The sequence below is a fragment of the Labeo rohita genome, chromosome 23, assembly GCF_022985175.1.
Source record: "Labeo rohita strain BAU-BD-2019 chromosome 23, IGBB_LRoh.1.0, whole genome shotgun sequence".
Lineage (NCBI taxonomy): Eukaryota > Metazoa > Chordata > Actinopteri > Cypriniformes > Cyprinidae > Labeo > Labeo rohita.
In genome coordinates, this window is record NC_066891.1 from 24,480,582 (window position 1) to 24,498,158 (window position 17,577).

The 17,577-nt window shown below is 35.1% G+C and overlaps 1 protein-coding gene across 1 annotated transcript; it reads right to left on the minus strand.

Annotated features, from left to right (window-relative positions):
* Nucleotides 1–879: 879 nt before the first annotated feature.
* Nucleotides 880–15,905, minus strand: exosc10 (exosome component 10). Its single transcript, XM_051097327.1, has 25 exons — nucleotides 15,740–15,905; nucleotides 15,439–15,575; nucleotides 13,216–13,339; nucleotides 12,779–12,883; nucleotides 11,741–11,894; nucleotides 9,703–9,811; nucleotides 9,508–9,583; nucleotides 9,320–9,430; nucleotides 9,095–9,238; nucleotides 7,697–7,887; nucleotides 7,408–7,564; nucleotides 7,077–7,225; nucleotides 6,949–6,999; nucleotides 4,640–4,751; nucleotides 4,470–4,517; nucleotides 4,290–4,365; nucleotides 4,091–4,203; nucleotides 3,821–3,919; nucleotides 3,670–3,738; nucleotides 2,010–2,103; nucleotides 1,836–1,909; nucleotides 1,505–1,736; nucleotides 1,365–1,426; nucleotides 1,185–1,258; nucleotides 880–1,089 (listed from the first exon to the last, which is right to left on the minus strand). The coding sequence occupies exons 1-25, from the start codon at nucleotides 15,860–15,862 to the stop codon at nucleotides 1,059–1,061; spliced, it is 2,715 nt and encodes a 904-aa protein (XP_050953284.1). The 5' UTR covers nucleotides 15,863–15,905; the 3' UTR covers nucleotides 880–1,058.
* Between the last annotated feature and the right edge of the window lie 1,672 nt (nucleotides 15,906–17,577).

Here is a 17,577-nt window from a genome sequence, read left to right on the forward strand (position 1 = left end):
TAAGTAATAGATCCAACATATTATGAATAGTTCTAATTTCAAGTTTAGCTTACCTGTAGAGAAAGTCCACAAATTAGTCTCATCTAACCCAAACATTTCAGCAAATTCCTCCATCTTTGTAAAACAGCCTATGTTTACCCCGTTGTTTGGCTCTGTTTTTTTGGCAACTCTTCGAATTTTAGCTTGAGCTTCTCTAACGAAATCTTTACTACTTTTGTCAAGCTTGCTACATTAGCCACGCCCCAAATGCTCACCATTGGCTGTGCAGCGGTATGTAAATATATATGTTGACAGACAGGTACGACATCCTATCATTGAATTCAAGGATTGGACGAATATTTTATGAGTCCAAGCCTTCCACAGATATATTTGTATATCCACTATATTTTTTTAATAAGACTTCTGGCTCATTAGCCGCTATCCACCTTATTTTTCAATGCAGAAGAAAGATGTTTTCTGGTAATGTGCAAGACTTCCGGTTCATAAGCTGCTATAGGGAATTAAGAAAAATAACATGTAATAAATGCTAAAACTGTTTGCACTATAAACCATTGTGTTCATAATTAAGATAATACATTAAAATAATATGTTAAGACAATTTTGTAATATCAAGCACCAAACGAGCTGTCTTATGCAGCTAAAAATAGCTGGACAGGGATGAGACCAAAAGCCAGACCCATAAAATGTACAAACAGCCATGCCCGCTCTTAAAAAAAAAAAAAAAAAAAAAAAAAAAAAGAGGAATTTATTAAATTTAATTTTTTAATTTAGACCACTTTAATTATTGTTTGCTATCAGGATGTTAGCTTTACAGGGAAAAAAATAACACCACAGAAGAAACAACATCTAAAGCATCAAATAAGATTTTAGAGAGAAAAAAACGTTTAAAATTTCATTTTAATGATGGATCAAATACCACAAATTAATATGTATACAAGCACAACGTGCTGAAACAGTCATGACAGACAATTCAATCTGCAGGACATCTGAGGGTTTTGTAGGACGCTTATAAAAAGGAAATCAAAAAGGGCCGAAGGTCAACCATCGGTTGAAGACTTCTATCTCTTGGGCCAGTTGTGGCGAAATCCTCTGCAAATAAAAATAAACCCATCATATAAATGCCTTTTTTTTTTTTTTTAAATCCAATAATTAGTATCTTCAGTCTAGCTGTGCTTGTGTGTTACCTGTCAGATTTGGTGGGTAAATAAGACATGCTCCTGCCGCCCACATTGTTTTTCTTCTGTCCTTTTTGGTTTTTCTGAGAATCAAAGTCGGTTGAAAATCAGAGATCTTGCACAGCTAAATCAAACCAAGCTAATATTTCTATAACAGTGAAAGCTTGCAGACTCAAAACAGGTTAATACCTTATGCTTGGGTCCATGTGCTTGTCTGTTTGGATCAAAATGTGAACTCTCTTTTGATTTACCTGTGTGGATAAAACACAAGCAATGAAAACAATGCACTGAATAGAAAAAAACACATGAAAAAAGGGCAGACGTCTTACCATCGAATATTTTAAAATTTGACTGGTTGTAGTCAAAAGGTGTAAAGTTTTGTTCGGGAACTTCAGGCTCTTCATCTTTTTTCTGTTTCTTTTTGTTCTGAGCAGGTTTTGTCGACTGACCAGCAACCGATGTTTCGCTTTCAGTCTTTGAGACTTTCGTGTTTGGTTTAAGACTCTCTTCTCCTGCATCACTGGCAGCTCGCTCTCTTTTCTGTCCAGTCTGCTTTGCTTTCTAAAAACACAAGATTGTTAAAACCTGTTGGTGTAAAATGAATAAACAAACCAATACAGCTGGTGAAGTTGAAAAGATGACTTGATGAAGCTTCCTCACCGCTACTTGCTGCCGGACAGTGTGAACGTTTTGCAGTGACTCCTGGTAGCTCAGTTTAGCTTTCTTTCGTTCCTCTGAAAGACAAAAACATGCATTTATGCACAAATAAACCATGACAAAGATGATGTTTACAAACGTCAGACGACAGAGTTTCTATAAAACTGCTGTTTGTACCTTGAGCTTTCTTGGCCTGTTCTTTAGCTAGCCGTTTCTCCTGCGCCTCCTTCTGCTGCTGCTCAATACTCTGTAGCTTCCACCGATTACGAATCTGTTTTAAACAGAACAACAAAAATAGTCAACAAAAGCCAGCTGTCAATACAACCTGAACTACATCAAGAATCACTCAGGGGTATTTGTGACTCCCCTGAATCAATCAGAACTGAATCGCCCGTAACACTGTATATTTTTTAAATGATTTTCAGCACATTTGTCTACACCATTCAGGGTGTAGCTTAAATTTGCCTAATTTGCTTGGACATATATTGAATGGAAAAACAGGCTGTGTTTTTTTTTCTTTCCTTTTACCTATTAAATGCACTGTAACCCAAAAAAAATGATATTTTTCTGTACCACTTCTACAAAAATTAATTTATGCGGACGGGATCGCAAAGTCCATTCATAAAAACAGAATTTACTCTATAGCGCAGAATGCCATGGAACTTGTCAATTTTTGGATGAGTAAATCAAAATTGAGTCTGTCACTTCATACGAATCGTAATATGGCTGAATGTCTGTGAATATTAAAACGCAAACTTACGGTTTAGATATGAATCCTGCATGTTCTGCTTGGCTCTGTATGTATGAATTTGTTGTTTACTACACAAATACTGAAGCACACTTGAGGCTCGCGCTGATTTTCGGCCTCAGCGTCTCATTATATGACGTGAACACAAACTTCACTTCCAGAGCTGCTGTGAGAGTCACTTAATGTGAATTTTACAGTTTCATTTGAGAAAACTAGCATTATATCATACTGTATACACACGGAAACGTCAGAAATTCCATGACCCGTGTCTACCTGTTCTGTTAAGCTTAAACACGATAAAGCATTTTATAAAAGAGCAAATTATAAAAATACCCACTGTGGCTCATGTAAAGAACTGTTTAAAACCACTAAAACCAAATTATTTAGCCATAAGGGGAAACAACAAAAACAACCCACTATATAAACACAGTAAATAGCACAATAAATAGTAAAGAATAAATATGTAAATATTACATAAATATTACATAAAAAAACAAGTAAATATAATTATGTATACTTATTTACTATTTATTTCATGCAATATTTAACTGTAAATAAAATAGTAAATAAAATATATGGTAAATAACATATTAAGTATAAATTATTATTATTATTATTATTATTATTATTATTATTATTATATATTTAGGTCCCTATATATAAATTGCATACATTATAATTTATTTATTAATAATAATGATAATAAATGTTATTATTGTTATTATTATTATTATTATTATTATTATTATAGGGATATAAATAATTATATATGTGACCCTGGACAACAAAACCAGTCATTAGTGTCAATTTTTTGAAACTGAGATTTATACATCATCTGAAAGCTGAATAAATAAGCTTTCCATTGATGTGTGGTTTGTTAAAACAATATTTTGCAGAGATACAACTATCTGAATATCTGGAATCTGAGGGTGCAAAAAAAAAAAAAAAAAAAAAAAAAAAAAACACAAGAGAGAGAGAGAAAAAAAACAATACAATGTATTGTTAGCTATTGAACAAATATACCCATGCTACTTATGACTGGTTATGTGGTCCAGGGTCACATATGAAGAAAACAAAAAGAAACTATACCTCATAAATCTTTGACGAGGGGTCATATTTGGCATTCGTGGATATGTGGATATCCTTTGATGGTAAATACTGAAAACAAGAGTTGAAATGTCAGTGAATAAGTTCATAACACAACTTAAGAAAAGGCATGAACTAAACAGAAGTATTGTACCATTCTGAAGGGGTTCTCGAATGACTCCATGATGCTGTGAGCTTTTTGTTGGGCCACTGTGAGATGAGCAGGAGCTGCTGCTGCCTCCTCCTCCTCCCCCTTAAACACATAACAAAAAAAAAAAAATAAAAAATAAAAAACACCTTCAACTCTGCTATAACTGAATAAGAAATCACGTTAACCAAACCCAGCCTTACGAATGTATGCCGACAAACCTAAACATGCCAAATGAGATGCATAGGTTTCTCTGAACTTTTTAAAATGTCCTACCGCAAAAAGGCTGATTTTAGCTGGAGCTGTCAGGCCGTGCAAAGACTTTTTCACTTGGTTCACACTTTCATCCTCCTCCTCTGAAAACAAAACTCCTGGTTTGGTTGGAGTTTCTAAATATATGTGAAGAAAATGTCAATGAGTGGTTTTAGAATGACACAAAGGCAAATCATAAGGTCTTCATAATATCTAGACCTACCAAAAGATGAGTGGTCCAAGAAATCACTTTCAGATGAGCGGGAGGTGTCATGCGGTCCGAATAAAATCGACTGTGGCTAGAAGACGACACCAAGGGAGGGAATTAAGAATAAACTCAACAACACTGCTTTTTTGCAAGTTTGGTTCAACAGAAAAATGCTCAACATATCTGTCAACACACCTTTCTTTGAGGGGTCATTGATTTCCTTTTTTCAGCAAGTACCTCTGCCTGAAGTGAGACAATATCACTCAATACTGATTTTTGTCAAAAATTATATATTCATATTGCAAATGCTGCAACAGAAACAAGAAATAGAGTCTGAGCTAAATGCTGTTTGTCTGAACACACACCTTGAGTAAAGGAGTCTCTCGAGCCTGTTTGATCAGCTGATGAAGCTCATTGATCTGCTGCCGCACTAGTGGTGGAGTGGGGTTACAGCACGCGATGATGCCCTGAGGCTCCCTAAAGTAAACACCACATACGTTTATACAGCTTCCTGCGCGCAGCAGCGATCTTACAGACTTCAGAGGATCAAATATTAAATAAAATAACAGAAATAAGGATTTCAAATGCACTAGTCCACTTAAACAAAGCTAAAAAAAAATATCAAATGCTTGTTTCCTGTAAACAATGACATTGTGTGGAGGTTATAGCCAATCATAACAGGTCATTTACACACACGAATGGTTAAAAGTTTTTTAAAAGAAGTCTCTTATACTCATCAAGGCTGCATTTATTTGATTAAAAACACATTAAAATATTAATAATTCATTGGTACATTGATATATTATAAAATGTAAATCATTCCTGTGATGCAAAGCTGAATCTTGATTCATCATTACTCCAGTCTCCAGTCACATGATTTTCAGAAATCATTCTAATAGGCTGATTTGCTGCTCAAGAAACATTTTATCATTTATGCATTTACTAGGGTCAGAAATTAAGGACTTGTGGCAAAAAATGCCACCAAAATGAACCAAAATGCCCCCGCACAATTAAAGACTGTATTACGGCTGCCGCAATTAAAATGAAATGTGAAAATGAATGAAAAGTGATAGTTCACAAAATTAGATTTAGATTTGCTCACACTGCATTAGATAGCTTTTATGCACTGTTTTGTGCAGTGTTGAGCTTTATAACCAATCAAATGCGTTTCTGTTGAATTTAGGAATGCATTGGCCAATCAGAGGCACTTAGATTAGTATAACATGTATAGGCATGTTTGTCCATGAAGCCAGAATGTACGACAGCGTTTTAGTGCAATTTATTAAAAAAAAACACTAAGATTACGAGATTAAAGTTGTAATATTTAGAAAATAAAGTCGCAATGGTTTGAGAATAAAGTATATTCCAAAATCTAAGCTTTCAAAATCTGTCATTTTTATAGCGAAATACAAACAATGTCTATTACAATAATGTGTTTTTTTATGCTCTTTAATGTGGCGTGACAGATCGCTGTATTCGCTTCAGTTTAAGCGGCATGTGAATCAGTCATCTGTCCAGTTACAATAAAACATTTGTTTCATTAAAACTTTTTTTTTTTTCATTCCTTCTGATGTTCCTTCAAGTTTATATTGTTCTATAAACTTGAAATGAAGAGGAAAAACACATTTTTAATTTATATTTTGTGATGAAACTGACCGAATTTGAAAGCTGAGCTGTGTTATATTAAAAGCAACAAAGCACAAAATTATTGCAATTACTGTGTGGCTGGCACACTACAAATAAAGATGTTAAATATTATTTCAAATAATTTACTATATTACACCGTGAAAAAAACAGCTCGGGAATAGTCACTTTATAAACCTCAGAAAAGACAACAACATAACTTATGTTAATGAATTGGAGACCATTTCAACCTTTAGAACAGTGGTCTCAAACTCAATTCCTGGAGAGCCACAGCTCTGCACAGTTTAGCTTCAGCCCTAATCAAACACACCTGATTCAGCTAATCAGCGTCTTCAAGATTGCTGGAAACTTGAGCAGGTGTGATTTGGAGTTGGTTGGAGCTAAACTTTGCAGAGCTGCGGCCCTCCAGGAATTGAGTTTGAGACCACTATAAGGAATGAAAGACTGGATGCCACAGACGTTTTTGCAGAGTAGGCAGCAGAATTTTCACAAAGAAAACTATAATTTAATGAAATGGATGTCAGTAGGGCCAGTGGTTACGTTTTTTCCTTGCCCGGTCTAAATTAAAATAAATAAATAAAATAGTTGCTGTTATCATTGTTTTTGACTCATGTTATAAGCTTATTTATTAAAATAAAAGATATGACACCAACATTTTACATACCAATTCAATTACAATTAATTTACAATAATTATATTACAATTCGCAATTCCAATTTCGATACCACAGCAGAAGGACAGAAAGAACACAAACTCAGTCTCTGCCAGCAGGTGGCGCTTATGGAATAACAGTGATTATGTTTCTTTGGTTCTGTGGCCCGATCAGGCCAGCGACAAATGACAAAAAACTGTCCCAAACATCTTTCACACTGACCCTGGGCCATCAGGCACTCTTTACTGTCGAGCTCTGGCACGAGTTAAAAAAAAAAAAAAAAAAAAAAAAAAAAAAAAAACACACAACACCAAAAATGGACATCTTTACATGAAAATGTACAGACTAAATTTAGGATATTGGCCTTTCAAAACTTACTTTGGAAGCTCCTCTGCGATCTTCATCATCATGTGGTTTGGCAAGACATATCTGTGGAGGAACAACATTCATGAAGTACCTGGTAATCTGTCAACAGACACACGCATAGAGACTGTTCGGAGCATTACCCGGTGCTCTCATCTTCCTCTCGTGCCAGTTTATCTCTCCAGGCGTACATCAGTCTGAATGCCGCCAGCTGCTGTGTGTTGAAGCTCTTCTTCTGCTTGCGATACAGCTCCATGTACGAGTCCTCCGTAAAAATAGGCTTCACATATTTCTAAAGAGAAAGACAAGACGGTTATAAAAATATTCAGAACTTGAAATACTAAACCACTATAATAAGCTGGTTCTTTTATTAATTCAGCTGAACCGATTCAAGTTGATTAACATAAAATAAATACGTCCTTTCATATTTTCTCTGCATAATTCATTAGTTGGTATGAAGAAACCAGTCCATACCTTGAGTGAGAGATCTCTGCTTTTATCCCAGACCTGCTGAATGAGGGTGGGTTGGCCATTGCCCGTATCATACAGGTCAGCTCGGACTCGATCGTACACGTACAATAGGTAGTGGGTGTCAGCCTGGGCGTACTTCAACATCTCATCTGGCAACGGTCTACAGATACAAAACACACAGTAATATTACCACAACGTCATTAGACAAACAGAAAACTTGATGAGATTCAATCAATGAGGTATAATATTGTGCTGATCAGTCTGTGCTAAGTGTATTGAGCATTGGGAATACCGTATCCTCCAGTCTGCCAGCTGGTAGCGTTTATCAGAGTTCACGTTGCAGTAGACTTTCAGGAGATGGTCAAGGGAGTTTCGGCCGAGGTTTAGGCAACGTGCAGCATGATGGGTGTCAAACATGTTGACCACATAAAGACCAAAGTCCTTCTGTAGCCACTCGATGTCAGAGTCTGCACCGTGAAACACCTGCAGGAGCAACACGTGATGGATGCAACATTAAATGTCATTGAATATCCATAATGTGACATTTTTAGAAATGAAAATCAACTTTCAGCTGGATAAGATGTAAGATGGCACTTTAATTTGTTTGATGGATGAAACTTAGGCTATGATATTTGTCTTCACCACACATGCAGCCTTAGTTACATCAGTACAAGTCATTTTGGAAATGACTGATTTATTATGATCAGTAAAAAAAAAAAAAAAGCAAATTGTCCATAGATTTAAATATGCATATGCAAATTTAATAAGCAACTGTCAAAATTCAGTCTATAGCTACAGTATTATTTTATATCTTGCATAAACAAACACACACCAGTGTTGGTGGTGTTGATGGATGAAATCTGCCAAAACAGCAGGAACATCCAAATCCTCAGGTCTCTCCTTACGAATGTGTTTGTCGGCAAAATCTAGTCATACATTTGGTTACATTTTAGTATTTGAACACATCACTATTTTTATTTAACCGAATTACTACTTATTTTTAAAACAGGGTTCGTACAGATATTGTAAAATCACATTTCAGGACTTAAGGACTTTTCCAGCACTACTTTTTGGATGTTTAAGGACTTCAGAGATCTGACGTTTCGAACTAGATAAAATATACTAATAAAAATAAAAATAAAAATAAAGTGAAGCACATGCAAAGAATTGCTACTGAAGTATTACAGTAAAACTGTTCCGTTACATCAGTACAAGTCAATTTGGAAATGACTGATTTATTATTACTAGTTTAAAAAAAAAAAAAAAAAAAAAAAAAAGCAAATTGTCCATAGATTTAAATATGCATATGCAAATTTAATAAGCAACTGTCAAAATTCAGTCTATAGCTACAGTATTATTTTATATCTTGCATAAACAAACACACACCAGTGTTGTTTTAATATAATGGTAATGCTACTACAGCTTACTATTAGAATTTTCATTTCCATCATTTTTCATTTTTACTTCATTTCTACTTAGTTATTATAGCACATCCACTTAAGATGAATAAGAATTTTGGTTAAATGTCAATGTAATTTTTATTTTATTTTATTGCAGTTAATGTTTATTTTAAGTAACAAAAATATTTTTTACAGTTTGTTTCAGTTTCAGTTAACTATAACAACCCTGATACACACAGAAATCTAAGTGGATAAATCTAAAATGAGAGCATAATATTAAAGTCAATCACCTTCACGATGGCTGGGTCTGTGAAAGTCTCATTTAAGATGTACATTTCGCTACGCAGTTCCAGCGTGTCTATGATGAAATCCTCCTCCCGTGTTGATATCTGCATCAGACACGTGATTCCCAGAAAGCTTCTGTAGGAATGATGCTGTGGACAGAGAATTTCTGTGAATTAAACACCTGAAGTGCTACACAACTAAAGAATCATTAAAACCGAAAACGGTCATACCTCCAGGTCCACAGCAAACTCTGACATCCTGGCCAACTTCTCATTCAAAGCAACGAGGTCATCTAAAGTATTGATGAACTGACAAGTGCACTCAGCAAGAGGTTTATACATCTAAATCACAAAGAAAATACAATTAAAACCACTCATCACCGTTCCTGAAAAGAAAACAGGATGTTTAAGACCCTCACCTGGACTTCAGGTTTACACTTCAGACTCTCCGGCATGACCAGATGATCCAATTCATACTGATAGGGGTGAGAAAACCTGAGAAACAGCATTACAATCCATTTAAAACACGACCAACATTTGACACTGATGTGAAATACTGAACAAACAAACACTGGATGGCTTTACACTGGATAAATTAAATAAATGTGTCTTACATGTCGTCCACATGCTCTTTTGTTCTTTGCTGATGGATAAAATCTGCCAATGCAGCGGGAACATCCAAATCCTCAGGTCTCTCCTTACGAATGTGTTTGTCGGCAAAATCTAGTCATACATTTGGTTACATTTTAGTATTTGAACACATTACTATTCTTATTTAACTGAATTACTAATCATTTTTAAAACAGGGTTCGTACAGATATTGTAAAATCACATTTCAGGACTTTTCAAGCACTACTCTTTTTTGATGTTTAAGGACTTTAGAGATCTGACGTTTCGAACTAGATAAAAATATACTAATAAAAATAAAAGCAAAGTGAAGTTAAAAATAAAGTGAAGCACATGCAAAGAATTGCTACTGAAGTATTACAGTAAAACCACTGTCAATTTCCTTAAGGGATTTGCAATTGTGTATACTTTTGGTTTGTTTTGTTTTATAACTGTACTGCATTAGTGGTTTGATGTTTTCTACTGTTCAAAAAAAAAAAAAAAAAAAAAAAAATGCAAAATCACTCTGAAAACCTGATCTCAATTAAATGATTCACGAACCTGCACCGAAGTCCCGATCTGTGTCAAATGATTTGCAAATCACGCTCTGAAATCCCAGCCTGAATCTGATTTAGATCGTGACTTCAAACCGCGTATCGCAAATCATTTGTTTTGAATCATTCAATTCGGTAAATGACTCACTAACCCGCTCCGATCTAAATCAAATGATTTGTGATACACAATTTGAAGCCCGATCTGAAACAAATGATTCTCGATCTGATTGGAACGCTTTGAGATAGTGAATAATTTTGCGACGCAATAGTTAAGATGATTCAGAGTTTCCAAAAGCTCAACTTTACCCATTACTACGTGCATCACTAGTTACAAGTGATGTCGAAATTCGAAAATGAATGCCTCTTTTCATTTAATCTGGTTTTTGCTAGTAAATTGCTTGAAATGAATGATAAAAGTTATGAGTTTAAATCAAACGGAGCAGTTCCAGCATAAATGACTCAACTGATTTGGTTCATCTGTTCCTCTTTTCGCATCTTCAGCCATGTTTACACGACACAGTACTCAATACTGTATTTGCTTACTCTTTTTTTCTGACATTAACTGAAATATGCGATAAGGGTATATTTTTTGAATTGTGTGAATTTTGCATGAATATGTATATGTGCTTACTGACAAAATTAAACACTTATTTCATAGGTACATTGCCTTTTAATAATTCAAGCACTTTTCAAGAGTACCTCTTCAGGAATTGCCATTTTCAAAGGTTTTCCAGGCCTTAAATTTTAAAAAGTAAAATTCAAGTACTTCAAGCACCTTGTACGAACCCTGTTAAAATTATTTTTCTATTATCCAGTTTCTTAAAGGGATAGTTCACCCAAAAATGAAAATTACCCCATGATTTCTCTCCCTCAAACCATCCTAGGTGTATATGACTTTCTTCTTTCAGATGAATGCAAATGGAGTTATATTTTAAAAAAATCCTGGCTATTCCAAGCTTTATAATGGCAGTGAATGGGTGTTGAGATTTTGAAGTCCAATAAAGTTCATCCATCCATCATAAAAATGCTCCACACGGCTCTGGAGAGTTAATAAAGGCGTTCTGAAGTGAATCTCTGCATTTGTGTATGAAAAATATCCATATTTAAAATTTTAGAAACCATAATCTCTAGCTTTGCTAACCGCCGTACACACGTTCACAAGAGAGTGGCGTTCCAGTGGATGACGTAGGATGTAGGCGAAGCGTAAGCTCCGGTGAAAATATGCTAGTGTCGAGAGACCCAAATTTTGTTCACAGCAAAGGAAAACCAGTCTACTCTTGGCTTGTATTGAAATAATCCTCCAAAATTTCTTTACAAATCCTCATTTTGTACTTCCAATTCTTGAGCTCGGAAGAGCCAAGACATTTTTAACATAATTCCAACTGTAGTCGTCTGAAAGAAAAAAAGTCATATACACCTAGGATGGCTTGAGGGTAAGTAAATCATGGAGTAATTTTCATTTTTGGGTGAACTATCACTTTAACGCACTCACATGATGGCAGAGGTTTAACAGCATTGGGTTTGATGAAAATTCTGGAGACGAACGGAGTGTTGCTGTTATCCACTTTCTCCCTGAACTTGAGCTGTGGCCGCTGAATGTTTTTAGCATGTAGAAGATGAAAGGTCTCCTCCTTGCGGTTGCCTCCCTGTAAGATGAAGAAAAACTGCCATCAAAACCTGCTCCTCAGTGACCAGTCAGACTTTATCAAAACATGCAAACTCACAAGACACATTCTCTTCCAAAAAATATTTTAAGTTAAAGGGGTCATTGGATGCCCATTTTCCACAAGTTGATATGATTCTTTAGGTTCTTAATGAAAAGCCTATAATATACTTTGGTTAAAAATTTTCAATGGTAGTGTAAAACAACACCCTTTATACCTTGCCAAAATCAGCTCTGCAAAAATCAACCTGTTCTGGTCGAGGCTGCTTTAAATGTTAATGAACTCTGCTTGCCCCGCCCCTCTCTTCTCTCTGTGGAGTGACGAGCCTGTTACTTTAGCCGCTAAATTTGCTAACTAGCACGTTATTAGGCAAGGCGATCGTAAATATTCATAAAACACCCTTATACTCACTTCTGTTGTAGGTGAAGCTGGATCACGAATGATTTGCGCGAACATAGACGCATTTATGTAGATCGGGAGGCGCATTCCCTTCACAAACAAACGTAATCCACTGCATCTTCAGCGGCTCAGATGTCGGGAGTAAATGACGACCACTATGTTCATTATTACATCCAGCAACACAACACCTCAATCGCTCAATTCTTGTCTAATTTACATCCCTGCTCCAGCATCAAAACAATGGAGGTCGGGCTGTTACAGCTGATTTAAGGCGGGTTTGAGGTAAGACGCTCATGTCAATCAACTATTATTTTTACAGATTAATTAAAAACCACTGCATGGATTTTTATCGTTATAGGGTAGATTTGTACATACACTGCCAACACACATTAATGTTCAAACAACATGTTAAAGTGAACTTTGCATCCGATGACCCCTTTAAAAGAAGGATGAACTGAGAAACTAACTTTGCGATTCCAGCTTGACACGACGATCTTTGGCGGCTGATATCCTGCAGGCATCACAGGCTGCTGGGTGCGACTCACACCAGAGGCCTCGTCCAGGAGAATGCCCTGAACACAGATCACATTTCAATTAACAATTTTACATATTTGACAAAACATGCAGGACTAGAACAAAAGAATTGAGACCGAAAACATTTAACCTTTTAACCTTTCGTAATTCCTACAGGTACAACAAAACAACTTCATATGTTCTTGACTAAAAGCCAATTCACACCAACAACAATACAAATAACTAAAGATATTATAAGCATGCTTTTATCAATCATCATCTATGATGTGGATTTCACTATACTAATAGAACTAGAACAATTAATAAAACTTGAAACTAAAACTAGACCTGAAGCTTGAATCTCAGTGGTGTCACAGTGTAAGACTCGTACCACTTTCTCAAGGATGGCATCGTTTGAGTCCACCACCAGGTCAAACCGGTCCTCCAGTCCAGTCAGTTTGTTCCTGTCTCTCATGTGAGATCTACAGCCATGATGCTGCATTATCTGGCTCATACTGTCAAAGAAATATACACAGATATTAGTACAATAAGTCTCCAACTAAAATTTACTGACACAATTTATAAACTTTGCAACGTTCTATCAAACTTTAAGTTTTGTTACAGACAAAGTACAAGTACAAGAAGAAGAAACGCATTAATGTTTTCCATACATAGAACGTCCAGGAGCCATTTAAATTAATTTTACACAAAAAAAACGAGGAAAAAAGCTTGAACAGCTCTGCTCCCAGTCTCTCGAATACAAAAACAACATGCTGTACCTTTAATAATCGCACTGCAAAAAAAGTGATTCATTTTGGTCAATTTCTTATCTTATTTTAAAAAAACTTAATATCTTCATTATCTAAAGTAAGTAAATGTATATTGATTTAAGGATGTTTACATATTAGTATTGAAAAAGACAAAATAATGAGGAAGACAAATTTTTAACAATGTATGCATCAATTAATGACACAACTTTATGAATTTAAGACTTTTTAAGGTCTTAATTTGTGAAAGGGCAGATTAAGACGGTTTAAGACCTGCAGAAACTCTTGAGGAAACACATTACTGCAAACCTTCATGATTTTCACTATAGGAACCATGAACCAATGCATGAAAAGTCAAACTGATCTACTGTGCGAATTATATACCAACAAAAAAAAGTACATAAACGTACAAAGATATATGTGATCCTGGACCACAAAACCAGTCTTAAAGGGGTCATCGGATGCCCATTTTCCACAAGTTGATATGATTCTTTAGGGTCTTAATGAAAAGTCTATAATATACTTTGGTTAAAAATTCTCAATGGAAGTGTAAAACAACACCCTTTTTACCTTGTCAAAATCAGCTCTGCAAAAAATCCTCTCATTCTAAGGTGTTGTTCCTTTAAATGCAAATTAGCTCTGCTCACCCCGCCCCTCTCTTCTCTCTGTGGAGTGACGATCTTCTTTACTTTAGCTGCATTTAGCCACGTTTAGGCGCTAAACTTCCTAACTACCACATTATAAGGAAAGGCGATCGCAAAGATTCATAAAGAAATGCTTTTACACACTTCTGCTCTAAGTAAAGCTGGATCACGAATGACCTGCGCGAACATAGACGCATTTATGTAGATCGGGAGGCGCATTCCCTTCACAAACAAATGTAATCCACTGCATCTTCAGTGGCTCAGATGTGGGGAGTAAATGACGACCACTACATTCATTATGACATCCAGAAACACAACACCTCAATCGCTCAATCTGAGATATTCTTGTCTAACTTACATCCCTGCTCTGGCATCAAAACATGGAAAGTTACTGGACTGTGACAGCTGGTCTGAGGTAAGAGCTCATGTCAATCAACTATCGTGGGAGCGGCCTCTGTGGGTGTGACGGCACACTGACAGACATCTGAGAATGGCTCGATTTGAAAAAGGGGATATTATTTTTACAGATTAATTAAAAACCACTGCATGGATTTTTATCATTATAGGGTAGATTTGTACATACACTGCCAACACACATTAATGTTCAAACAACATGAAAAAGTGAACCTAGCATCCGATGACCCCTTTAAGTAGCGCAGGTATATTTGTAGCAATAGCCAAAAAAAACCTTGTACGGGTCAAAATTATTATAATTATTATTATTTTAATGCCAAAAATCATTAGGATATTAAGTAAAGATCATGTTCCATGAGCATATTTTGTAAATTTCCTACTGTAAATATCAAAATGTAATTTTTGATTAGTAATATGCATTGCTAAAAACTTCATTTAGGCAACTTTATATTAAAAAAAAAAAAAAAAATCAATATTTTGATTCTTTTGCACCCTCAGATTCTAGATTTACAAATAGCTGTATCTCTGCCAAATATTGTCCTATCATAACAAACCATACATCAATGGAAAGCATATATGGAAAGTATATCTCTCTCTCTCTTTTTTTTTTTTTTTTTTTTTTAAAGTCCCTTAATGACTGGTTTTGTGGTCCAGGGACACATATTTTTGACAAATGTCGAAAATTCACAGCATTATTGGAAATTACTGGAAAACCATGGGATATATTAAAAATGCCATAGTATTGTCATCATTGTATTATGATGCAGTACTTTACTAAGTGTATTTTACCAGTGTAAGAGTCGATCTCCCTGTGAAGCGCAGAACTGCTGGAAGGCAGGGAAGCTGCGGTACAGATCAAACTCATCTCCGGTTGCTGGAAGAGCCGCAGACGCTTTCGTGGCCGCGACCACCGCTCCCAGACCATGCTGCCAAATAAACATCAGCAAACAGATGCATTCATTTCAGCTTCACGAATAAATCTCAAACGTTACTGCGCTTGCACGCGTGGCTACTCTATCCACGTTGCAATGTGTTTACAGTAAGTTACAGCACTGACAACGAAATTCACACACTGAAACGATCCACCCACCTTGACAAATGCATCGACATCTTTAAAACCAGGACAAAACTCTGTTTCCTCCTCTGTTTCTTCAGCAGGTGAAGAATGATCACTCTGTTTAGCAGTGGCAGCACTACTCGAGGAGGCAGCCATATTGAAAACATTAAATCGCGAAAATCGCAGCCTCACGAGAACACCTCTTCTTCTTTGCCAGCACGTGTGTGTCGACGGTAGCCAATATCGCCACCTGGAGGACTTGGTTACAAGAACCTCTTATTACTGTAAACTCTAAGACATATTAAATGCATAAGCAATTTCCATTTGGAAAAGGACCTTTAAAGGGACCCATTAAGTTTTTATACACTAACAGTCAAAAGTTTTTGAACAGTAGAATTTTAAATGTTTTTAAAGAAGTCTCTTTTGCTCATCCAAGCATGCATTTATTTGATCTAAAGTACAGCAAAAGCAGTAATATTGTGAAATATTTTTACTATTTAAAATAACTGTTTTCTATTTGAATAGATTTTAAAATGTAATTTATTCCTGTGATCAAAGCCGAATTTTAGCATTTATTATAATAAATTTATTATAATAAATGTTTTTGAGCAGCAAATCAGAAAATTAGAATGATTTCTGAGGGATCAGGTGACAAAGACGCCAAAAATTCAGCTTTGAAATCACAGGAATAAATTACATTTTAAAGTATATTAAAATAGAAAACAGTTATTTTAAATAGTACAAACTGTTTTTGCTGTACTTTGGAATAAATAAATGCAGGCTTGGTGAGCAGAAGAAAACATTAAAAATCCTACTGTTCAAAAACTTTTGACCGATAGTGTATAAATTAAACTGCGTCCGACTTAAGACGTTGAAACAAATGTTTACAAGAAAAGCTGATTAGTAATTCAGTTGTTAATAAAGCAACAATTTTGCATTAGATGAAAATTACTATCATTTGCGTATTTTAAAAATATTATTTTATTGTTCTGATTTAAATATGTTAGGCTTGAAAGGCCATAGTCATGTTATAATGGTATTTTTATAGAAATTAAAGAAAAAATGTCCATAGTTTACATCACAGGATACTATTCTGATTTCTTTTACATTTCTATTGTAAAAAAATAGTTAAATATTTAATATTTAGCTACTTACATCTTACCTCACACCCTTTGGCTGTTAAAAACTAAAGTGTCACTTCACATTAGGCAGTAAAGCTCACCTTTTTTTCTAAACAAATCTGTAGTTTAATTAACTTACTAATATGAATTATCATTTCGAATAATTACATGTGTATACCCCTGTACTATTTTTAGAGATATTGATATACATTGTTTCTTTTGCAAACAGCATCCAGACTGCATTTATTCTGGCATGGCCCCATATTTGTCACTATTTGTTCAAGATAATACATGTAAAAAAATTAATACTTTATTGTTTAACTTCTTTTGGAAAAAAGAATTAACATTTGAAGCAACAAGTTCTCTGTGGTGAGAAAGCTGATGGAGGTTTTGACATGCTTGATTTTTAAAAAAAAAAAAAATGTTATGTTAATTATACTTTTAAAGTAAATTGGGTAAAGAATTGTGTCAATTCATCAGATTCTATTTGGTACTTTATTCCACATAATATGTATAAAAATGTGGGAGGCCTTACATTTTTGGTAACTTGTAGCTTCTCCCCTTCTAAACTCCCCATAAAACTTTCTAAATTCCATGAACAGGCACTTTTAGCATGGAAACTTTGTTTTGTTCACAGTTTCTCCCCGCATAAAGTAAAGCTATGGAACAACTAAAGCATTTTAGTAAAGAACAAGTCAATTTTTCTTAAAGGTATCAATTGTGATAAGCTTGATCCACAAGGGAATGTTT